At 61.3% G+C, this 9,739-nt stretch overlaps 2 protein-coding genes across 2 annotated transcripts in view; one reads left to right on the top strand and one right to left on the bottom strand.

Moving 5' to 3' along the window:
• CFAP73 (cilia and flagella associated protein 73) overlaps positions 1–1,429 on the top strand; it is a 3,137-nt gene extending 1,708 nt beyond the window's left edge. Inside the window, exons 4-7 of the mRNA XM_085326160.1 lie at positions 1–104; positions 192–413; positions 660–818; positions 910–1,429. The exon at positions 1–104 is cut by the window's left edge and continues 35 nt beyond it. Of these exons, the coding sequence (XP_085182286.1) occupies positions 1–104; positions 192–413; positions 660–818; positions 910–1,023 (599 nt within the window). The 3' untranslated portion in view covers positions 1,024–1,429. The remainder of the gene's footprint in view (positions 105–191; positions 414–659; positions 819–909) is intronic.
• A 406-nt stretch (positions 1,430–1,835) lies between these two features.
• On the bottom strand, positions 1,836–9,597 carry DDX54 (DEAD-box helicase 54). Its single transcript, XM_085326158.1, has 19 exons — positions 9,477–9,597; positions 9,266–9,336; positions 8,948–9,136; positions 8,477–8,526; positions 7,982–8,023; positions 7,317–7,412; positions 6,839–6,960; positions 6,494–6,555; positions 5,831–5,962; positions 5,473–5,683; positions 4,895–5,029; positions 4,282–4,503; positions 4,117–4,190; positions 3,576–3,773; positions 3,224–3,369; positions 3,019–3,132; positions 2,684–2,788; positions 2,282–2,382; positions 1,836–2,165 (listed from the first exon to the last, which is right to left on the bottom strand). Exons 1-19 carry the CDS (start codon positions 9,526–9,528, stop codon positions 1,942–1,944), a joined length of 2,346 nt encoding a protein of 781 aa, XP_085182284.1. The 5' UTR covers positions 9,529–9,597; the 3' UTR covers positions 1,836–1,941.
• Positions 9,598–9,739: the final 142 nt, after the last annotated feature.

Here is a 9,739-nt window from a genome sequence, read left to right as displayed (position 1 = left end):
AGCTGGAGCGGCTGCTGCGGCGGAGGCAGCGCCTGGGCCGGCGCCTGCGGAGCCACCGCGTCTTCGGCGACTACCTGCGGAGCGTGCTGGCGCGGGCGGCGCAGGTGAGCGGGGCGCCCTCGTCCCCCCGTCCCCCGCGCTGCCCCGTCCCCCGCGCCGCCTCACCGCCTCCCTCCCTCCCTGCCGGCCAGTTCCAGGACGTGCCGGCCATGGTGGCCCGTTTCCGGGCGCTGGCGGACGCCCGGGCGGCCCTGGCGCGCCAGGCGGAGGCCGGGCAGGAGCAGCTGGCCGCGGAGCAGGCCCGGCTCCGGCGCTACCGCGAGGAGGCCGGCAGCGAGCTGCTGCGGAGGAGCAACCAGCTGGCCCAGCTGCGGGCCCGCCTGGAGGCCGCCCGCCGCGAGGTGCACCAGCTGGTAAGGAGGGACCCGCGGGGCGCCCCACCGGGAGRGGAGGGCAGCACCCACAGCCCGGCCCCCACGCTGGGCCCTCCACGGGGGGAAGCCCCGCCGTGTCCCCCAGGGCRAGAGGGGAGCTGAGGTGACGCTTTCCCACGTGCTTGGGAGGGCTTTGCACCGAGGCTCCTGGCGGGGGACGYGGGGTGGGCCAGGCTCCCTGCGGAGCTGCAGTGGTGCCCAAAGCTCCCTCCTGCTCTGCCCCAGGAGTCCCACTGGATGCACATCCAGACCACGGCCGCCCAGAAGACCCTGCTGCTGGGGCAGATCCGGATGGCGGTGCTCAACCTCTTCCAGCTGGTCACCAAGCAGCTCAAGGTTCCGGCAGATGTGGCACTGGAGGACACCGAGGCCCAACTGGACACGGTCAGCACAGTCCCCTCCCTGGGTGTCTGGGTAGGAATGGGGACACTCGTGTCCCCAGCCAGCGTGGCACTGAGGCCCCCATCTCTGCCAGGTGCTGCTCTGCATGCAGGATCTGGCTGCCATCCGTGCTGAGCTGTGCCCAGGGGAGCCCACTGCTGCCAGCAAGTGCCCRCCACCACCTCTGGTGCCTCCAAGCCAGGAATAAACCCCCTGCTCAGAAAACAGCCGCCCACCCAGGGGCTGGGCAGAGGCTGTCTTGGTTGGCACTGGGCCCAATAGGTGATCCTGGCCAAGATCTCCAGTGAACGCCTGTGGACTGAAGTTGCTCCCCRTCTCCAACCCACCTGGGAACCCCTCCATGCTGACAGGTGATGCAGATGGCAGGGAGACAGGTGGCTGTGGAGCAACAGGACAGCACCGATTTGAGTTAGGGGCCTGCGAGGAGGAGAGCACCCCAGGGCTGGCCCCGGGGCAAGCGCTGCAGAGGCAGCAGGACTTGGAGCTGGGAGCAGGAACAGGGAGCTGCCACTCATATTCATGCTGTTGGTATTGCCTAATGCTGTCTCCTGTCAAAATATAACCTAGTTGCTGGGCTAGGAGCATCTGGTTGTTTTAGGATTGCACCTGAGGGTAGCCCAAGGAGGGAAGAATTTCCTCAGGTACCAAAAGCAACATGGTAGGATTCACTCTGGCTGATGTGGAAGAGCAGCTTTCGTGCCAGCGTGTCCGTGCCAAGTGTGTCCCCCATGCAGATGGGGGAATGGGTGCCAGCCCCTGCCAGTGGGGCTGGGAGRAAGAAGGGGCAGGAGCTAGTACAGACAGAGGGCAGGCACTGGAAAGGAGCCTAGCAGCGTTTGAGAGGTTTGGGGAGTGAGAGCTGAGGTGCCACATGCCATACCAGGACTGGTCTTAGAGCCGGGCATGCAGTTTCCCCCTCCAGCGTGGCCCCAAGATCTAGTACCCGTATGCGTTAATCCTCAGCAAGATGCTTGTGACAAGGCCAAAGTAGAAGCAGGATACAAAACCAGCCAGTTATTTAATGTCTTTCCTGACACCAAGTCCAGGCATGGGGGAAGCCAAGCCCTTTGCTTTGGCTCTGTGATGCCAGGCACAGCCCTGCCTCCTACATCCTTTTCCGGAGCTTGCCTTTCTTGGTGGCACCTGCCTGGCGCCCGAAAGCCATCTGTCGCAGCTCCTGCACCCGCTGCCGGTTCCTGGCCTTCAGGCGTTTGAGGCCACCGCGTTGCAGGAAGCGCTGCTTGGCCGCAGCTTTGCGCTGCTTCAATATCTGCTGCTTGTTCTTCAGCTCTGAGCGCACCTTGCCCTTGGCTGGGGGACGCCGGTTCCCTGTGGGATAGAWGAAGAGCCAAGTTCAAAGATAAATTGATACTTGGAGGCCACAGTGAGGTATCTGGGGCACAGAGGGGATTATGTGGGGCTCTATCACTTGTTCAGGTACTCACCCTGCCCTTGTCTGTGCTTCCCTCTGATCTGCTCGCYTCTTTCTACTTCCTCTTCCTCATCCCGCTCATCAACCTTGTATTTCTGCTTCCACTTTTCATAGCTGGGCCGAGGGGTTAAGGGAATATGAGGTGACTCCCCATCACTTAACCCCCATGGTGGCTAACACTGGCCTCCCTCTTGGAGCCATAGCCCTGGTGCTGGCCAGCTCGTGGGGCAGGGGAGCTCTCCAYCCCCGGCCTGGCAGTAGACACGGCCCTAGGTGCAGGATGTGAGACCGAGCGGCTGCCACGGCTTTCCGCCCAGGTGCAGCCATGGGGGCCCCYGCCCCGCTGGCGCTCACCCTCAGCCCCAAGCCTCCCTCTGTGGCACAGGCAGATAGGCAGCGCCCACAGGCAGGATACAGGTTGTTCTTGTAGGAGCTGCTGATGTACCGCCCGCTCTCTGTCCGCACTTTCTTCTTGTCCTCCTGGCCCGTTTGCCCCACAAACCTCTTCTTCTTGCGGTCCCTGTGAAGGAGGGGAGGGTGGTGAGACAAGGGGGAGACTGGGAGCCTCATGAATATGGGGCTACTAAGCACYCCCATCCTCCTCCCTGGGCATCTCAGCTCTAGCTGCCCCTGTGAGACAGCCAAAAAGAGAAGCCGTCTTCAAGGGGAGAGCAATACCCACCCAGGGTACACCTTCCAGTCCCCCAGTGCCTAGATAGATATCCTCTTCCTCAGATAGACCCCACTCACCACTTCAGCAGTTGCTTGCTCTTGTTGAGGTTGTGGTTTTCATCACCCATGAGATCTAGGACGGCTCCAGCTGCCTGCTGCTCAAAGGGGCTGCCCTCACCACCCACGCTCAGCCTGCATGGGGAGGGAGAGAGGTATGAGAGCAGCTCCACATGCCTCCCACCAGCTGGGGCAGGAGAGCTGAGGGGGGCCCTCCTGGACTCACCCTCTCTCACTCTCAAAGTCCTTGGGCCGGTAGGGGATGTAGAAGTCCTCATCCCGCTGTGCTGGCTGCTGCGGCTTTTTCCTAGTGCTGTCTTCTYCTTCCCGGCCCCGTTTTCTCTTCCTACCCACCATGGTGGAGAACACATCCTGGAACAGGATGGCAGAGGGTTTGAGAGAGCATGTGGCAAGGGCACGTCCCCCTGCTCGCTGGACCCTGATGCCTGGATCTCCTAGAAGTTGCCGTGCCAGCCCTAAATCCACAGCATAGCCCAGTGGCCAGTCAGCACTCAACTGATACCAGCCAGGTAGCAGCTTCCACAGCCACAGCAAGTCCTCTTTCCCTGCCCCATTACCTGGAGGTTTTCTTCCTCTCCTTCCTTCTCCTCAGACCTAGGGAAGGCTGGGCACAGCCCCTCCCCTTTGAGAGCTGCAGCCCGCTTCTCCTGCTGCCCACGCTGGTACTTCTCGATGAGAGCATGGTCACGGCGCCGCTTTGACCGCATCACGGTGCTGGCCAATGTTCGGGCTGTGGCGTTGATCTCGAAGATGGTCTGCTYGCAACGTGGGGAGAGAAAGTGAGAGGAACCCTGTGAGCTGCACGGGGCTGGGAGGGCAGCTGGATAGATGGACTTTCCCACCCAGTTCCTTTACCAGCTGGCTCCCATCCTAACCCTGGGAGCCGCCCTGACAGCCCAGAGCAGCAGGGCCTGGGACCATGGCAATGACTCCCCYGCATATGGGTTGTGCCCACAACAGCCCACCATGGAGAGTCAGTTCTGCCACTGCCCAGAGAGCACCAGGGGTGACCAAGGCTCAGCCAGGCACCCCTTCCTCTAGCTGCCTGTTGGGTGTGGTGGCTGGCCTGGAACAGGGCAGAGAATGGCATCAACTCACCGCCTTCGACTTGTAGGTTTTAATGCTATCCACTAACTTCAGCCTCTCCAGTTCGGTGTCTTCAAAACGAGCGCCTGGGTGCCGTGGGCATAGACAGAGGCACAGGTTAGCTCCTTCRCGACGAGGACGGGGCACCCCCTTCCCTGGCACCTCCAAAGCACTCACTGAAGAGCGGGTGGATGCCCAGCTGGGACACATCCAGGTCCTTTGCCCTCTTAATGGACTCAGGTGAGGGTCCAGGCCGGGACCGCACATACTGCTTGTGGGCGTTGTCGGCGACGCGGCGCAGGCTCTGCAGGTCCAGCGAGCCCTCRTGGTCCGTGAGAAGCAGGCACTCCTCATCGTCCACCAGGCTCTGGGGGACGCGGCCCAGGACCCCGCCGGCATCTGCGGCCCAAGGAACACTGCTGTTTCTCTCCCACCCACCCCAGGATCATGGCAACATGTGGCAGCAAACCAGGATCAAACAGAGCAGAGGTAACAAGCATAGGAARTTAGTGCTGTTAAATCAGGATCCCTGCTGCACAGGGCATCTCAGAGCCTCAGGCACCCTGTACTGCTCAGCTGCACCCGACATCAAAAGCAGATCCCCCGCCCATAAGAGAGGACAGAGCAGCAGCAATGCCAACCACAAGACCATGAGCTCCAAGGCCAGCCAAGGTTAAAACCCCAGCAATTACAGGGCCAGCACCGCTGTACCTCGCCTGGTTGCAAAGAGCTGTGCTCAGAAGCCTCCCTGATGCCTGTGATGGGCATGGCAGGGCCTGGTCCRCCTTACCCACGGGCATCTCCTGGGCACCAGCGAGGATGAGAGGGCGTCCCAGGAAGAGGTGAAGGTCAAAGACGTATGGCATCTCATCAGGAGCCACTAGTGAGTAGGCAGTGCCGCTCCGGCCAGCTCGAGCCACGCGACCTGGCAGGAGGAGAAGAGTTGGAAACCAGCTCCAGTGCCAGCTTGATTTGCTGGTTTCCTGGGGAGCCAGAGCCATAGGCTGGCCCATGGCATTTACGGGGTGGACATGGCTAGCAAGGGGCAGCAGGCTGCTGGGGAAGGAGGCAAAGATGAGCCCATTGCAGTGCCATCGCCCTGCAGCTGCCCCAAGCTGGTCCAGGTGGAGGGGAGCCCATAGTGCACGCGCCAGGAAGGCAAGGCKCCTGCGCTGCCCTGAGAGCCCTCACAGTTACAGCCCAGATAGCAGGGACATTACTTGATTGCTCCAGGACATTCCCAGCAGGGCATACAGAGATCCCTCAAAAAAGGGAACAAGGGACAGCCCAGCTGCACCCCTCCTTGTCCCCATCCTCCTGAGGAGATCTCAGGTTGCAAAGACCCCTGCACAGGGCGCAGGTACCCACCAACGCGATGCAGGAACAGCTTAGCCTTGGCAGGGAAGCTGTAGTTGATGACRTTGTCCAGCATGGGGATGTCGAGCCCGCGGGCAGCCACGTCCGTAACCAGCAGCACTGGGCACTTGCCCTGGGAGAACTTGGCGATGTTGATCTTGCGGGCAGTTTGATCCAGCGAGCTGTAGATGTGTGTGCACTGGATGCCCTGGGCCGTCAGCAACTAGAGAGGGAGGAAGTGAGATCAGATCTCACCTTGTCAAGTACCCTCAGGCAAGAGACAGGCTCCCCCAGCTCCCAGGGCTCTGAGACCATAGGGTGCCCACCCTGATCTCCCAAACCCCACTGGGTACCTCTAAATGCTACTTGCCTCCTTGAGATACTCTGTGTGGTGCTTGGTAGCCACAAAGACGACGGTCTGGTCCTGGGGCTTCACCACACTCCTGAGCAGGTGGAGCAGCACGGCTGGTTTGTCGTCCCCGCGTACATGGAAGAAAGCCAGCTGTGAACAGAGAGCAGGGCTCAGCCAGCTCCTGACGCTCTAAGACTCCATGACCCCATGCTCTTGGGGATACCCCCCAGCTACCTGGTCCAGTCACCAGGTCCCTCCCTACACGCTGCTTCAACTGCATTCACACAACACTGAACGCAAGGAGACAAGTCACCAGGGCTGGAGTCTTCTCAGCCCTGCTATAGTATCCCAGCCCCAGTGTGCTAAATTTTCTGCCTCATCTTTTATGTTATCTTTTATGTTTAACCCCCAACAGGGCTGTACCCTAGGTGACAGGTTAGGGACAGATCACATGCTACCCTGGCCGCACAGAACTTTGGGGTAGGAACGACACAGAGCCATGCCCAGCTGCCAGCCAGMCAGACCCCACACCAGACGTCACCACCTCTTCCTTGCCAGCCTACTTGTCACCACAGGGCCTTCGCTGGCCCTGGCTTGCACAGAGTGTGGGGAATCCTAATGGCAGAGGAGATGCACAAGGCATCTGTAACCCCTGATCTTGAGCYCCCCAGATCCTCTCACCTTGAGCTGCTCACTGAGCTTGGACTCCACATCCAGGCGGATCAGCATCGGCTCCGTGAGCCCTGTAGGATATGGGTCACACGTAGGACATGGTCACACTTTGCACTGTGCTGCTGGGACTAGCCTTACCCCTTGGCTTGAGAATACCCACTTGGCCCAGCTTCAGCCTAGCTCAGGTTCCTCAGTCCTTGGTCTGCACACGGACCCATGTATGTCACGTCCCTGTCCCTAGCCCTCCAGTGGGATACTGCCAGCTAGGGTAGGGCCATCAATACTAGCAGCTAATCTTAACCTGACTGCCCTCAATCTAACCCCTGTAGTCACTTTCCACCGCATGGTCCTCACCAGCTCGGGCAAATTCCACGAGCAGCTTGGGCAGCGTGGCCGAGAAGAGGACCGTCTGATGACTCTCAGGGAGCCGAGCAATGATCTCCTGGAGCTGCTCCGCAAAGCCCATCTCAAACAGCCTGCAGGGGAAGGGATACAGGACATCAAAGTCTTGGCACATCCCACCATGCCCAGCCCTGCCGCCCAGCAGCACCGCCCAGCCGAGGCATCTCATTCTGCACCTCCTGTCCTGCACATCTTCTACCTCCTTCACCCTGCACCTCCTGTCCTCTACCTTCACCTGCACCTCCTGTCCTCTACCTTCACCCTGCACCTCCTGTCCTCCACATCTTCTACCTCCAGCAACGACTCATCACTCACCCCAAGCATGGGGCATGCAACTCCCCAAGTCCACAGTCCAGCCACCCTCATCCCAGTGAGCGCGTTAATGGGAAGGCAGTGCTCAGCAGGGACCCTGGCGCTGGCCCTCGCTGACCTGTCAGCCTCGTCGAACACCACATACTCCACACTCTGCAGCTTCAGATTCATTTCCACTGCCACGTGCATCAGGCGCCCTGGGGTGGCGATGATTCTRCAAGGAACAGAGATCGCAATGCTTGGCCGGTCTGTACTCCAGTGAGAGGACTGTGGGACCAAGTGTAGAGGAGCAAAATGGGACAGGTCTGCCCCCACCCTCCCAGGTGCCACAGCATAAGTCTGGCTCAAGAAAAACCTGACAGAGGTTCCTAGTCCCATGCAAAGAACACAGGAAGATGCTTTGAAGAAGGCCTAGGACACGTCCATTGGATGTGGCTCAGAACACCAGGGCTATCTCTAGGGACTTCCTCCATGATGCCAACCCTCGGGTGGCACAGAAGGAGGGGAGGAATTCAGGTTGTGTTTGGATGGCACTGGCAGCAGGACTAGCCACCTGGCAGGGCTCAAGCCAGGACCTGCCAGGGCTACACCAGACCATCAGCAACAGGGTGGTGTGTAACCCGAAGGAAACTGAGAGGGTCCCAAGCAGGTAGCGCCCTTTCTGGCTCCAGCAGCTGGTCCCAGGATCACCCTAACACGTGCAYGTCCAGCGTTCCTTGGGACATGCTTCCTCACCACACCAACAGGGAAGCACACCCTCTTGCAGGTCCCCCAGAGACTCACATGTCGGGGTTCTCATGCAGCGCAGCAAACTGGTCCTCCATCCTGYGAGAGGGGAGAGAACCTGAGATGGGGCCAGGCGTCAGAGAGGCAGCTCAGCCCGCCTGCCTTTGCAAGGGGTCCCCGGGCAAGCTGCTGGGGACTGCAGAGCTGGGGGCCAGCCCCAAGGGATGGGACAAAGGCTAGATCCTTCCAGGCYGCACTCTGCATGCCAGAGGCCGTGGAGAGCACCGCGCCGCACCTTCACCCCTGGGATCTTATGCACAAGCGAGGGAGTAGCTCTCTTAACGGACAGCTGAAATTTCAGGCCAGCTGGCCCAGGAGCTCTGCTCCAGACGCCGCTGTGATGCCCAGTCCCAACGTGCGGCAGATTCTGGCAGCCCTCAGCACACTTCAGGGAAGGTGGGATGGGCAAAGTGCTGGAAGGAGCCCCAGCAGGGCTGCCCGGGCTTTCGGGGAAGGGTAGAGGCGCTGGTGGGAGCACTGGGGATGACTCACTTGTCTCCTCCCAGGACAAGGGCTGTCTTCAAGCCTGTGAACTTGCCCAACTGCAGGGTAAGGGAGACACAYGGAGGAATTACAAGCAGATTCAGCATCAAACCAAATCCCTGTGCTGTTCCCTCCCAACTCCAGCAGATGCAGCAGATGCWGGGGATGCAGCAGCGTGTCCCCGGAGCGGGCAGGTACGTGATGAGGGCACCGACAAACGTGTTTTCCTTCTGCCTGCCYTTCCCTCCCTCTCTTTGTGCATTAGCTTGAACCTCTAAGTATGGGGTGGGCTGAGTGTGTGGAAGCCACAAGTCAAACCCCGGCACTGCACAGATCCCCCCAGGCAAAGGACAACGCTTGAGCAGCAGCAGCAGCACTAAGAGATACGGATAGCCTTCACCCTCTGCAGATAGCTCATCATCCTCGCCTGCCTTCCACCCCTCCGACCCAGCTCCACTAGCGCCGCCTCCGTCCCGGTACCTCCTTGGTGAACTTCATGGTCTGCAGGGCCAGCTCGCGGGTGGGCGAGAGGACGAGAGCTCGGGCCCCCGTCTGGGCGCTGTGCRCCTTCAGCTTCTCGAACATGGGGATGAGGAAGCAGGCCGTCTTCCCGCTGCCCGTCCGCGCCATCGCCACCACATCCTTGCCGTCGAGGATCACCGGGATGGTCTGCAAGACACAGCCCAGCGGCGCTGCCCTCACCACCCAGCACCGTTGCTGGGGGTGGGCCCACCACGCGGGCAGCGCCCGTCGCCCCAATGGCCCCCAGTCCAGTCCCTGTGCCCCGGTGGGGCTCACCTTCCTCTGGATGGGCGTGGGCACCTTGTAGCCCTTCTTCATGATCCCTTTGAAGACGGGGTAGCTCAGGCCTGGAGGAGACACGGGTTAGCAGGCGATGGAGCAGGCGACCAGGATGGGGCCCTGCGGCTGYGCAGCGGACACAACCTGGCCCCGTTTCCAAGGGGAACAGCCCCGTTTCCGAGGGTCCCCCGCAGCGCCACGCACACACCCATGGACTGGAAGCCGCCAGATTTCTTCTTCTTGTTCYGCGCCCGCACCATGGCCTGGGTGTCTGGCTCGGCGGTGGCCTCCTCGGCGGCGGGGAAGGCCGGCAGCGTGGGCCCAGGGCCCTGCGGAGGGAACGGCGCCGCGGCCGGGGGCACCACAGTGAGCGCCGTGGGGCGGCCGGGCGCCCCGACAGCACGGGCAGGGCAGCCGCTCTGCACCCTGGGCCGGGCTGGCGGGAGCACGCGGGGGCTGGGACACCGGCGC

This window comes from Rhea americana, unplaced genomic scaffold, assembly GCF_003343005.1.
Source record: "Rhea americana isolate MKP2758 unplaced genomic scaffold, rheAme1 scaffold_128, whole genome shotgun sequence".
In the NCBI taxonomy this organism is placed as follows: domain Eukaryota; kingdom Metazoa; phylum Chordata; class Aves; order Rheiformes; family Rheidae; genus Rhea; species Rhea americana.
This window is presented reverse-complemented; position numbering and strand designations above follow the sequence as displayed.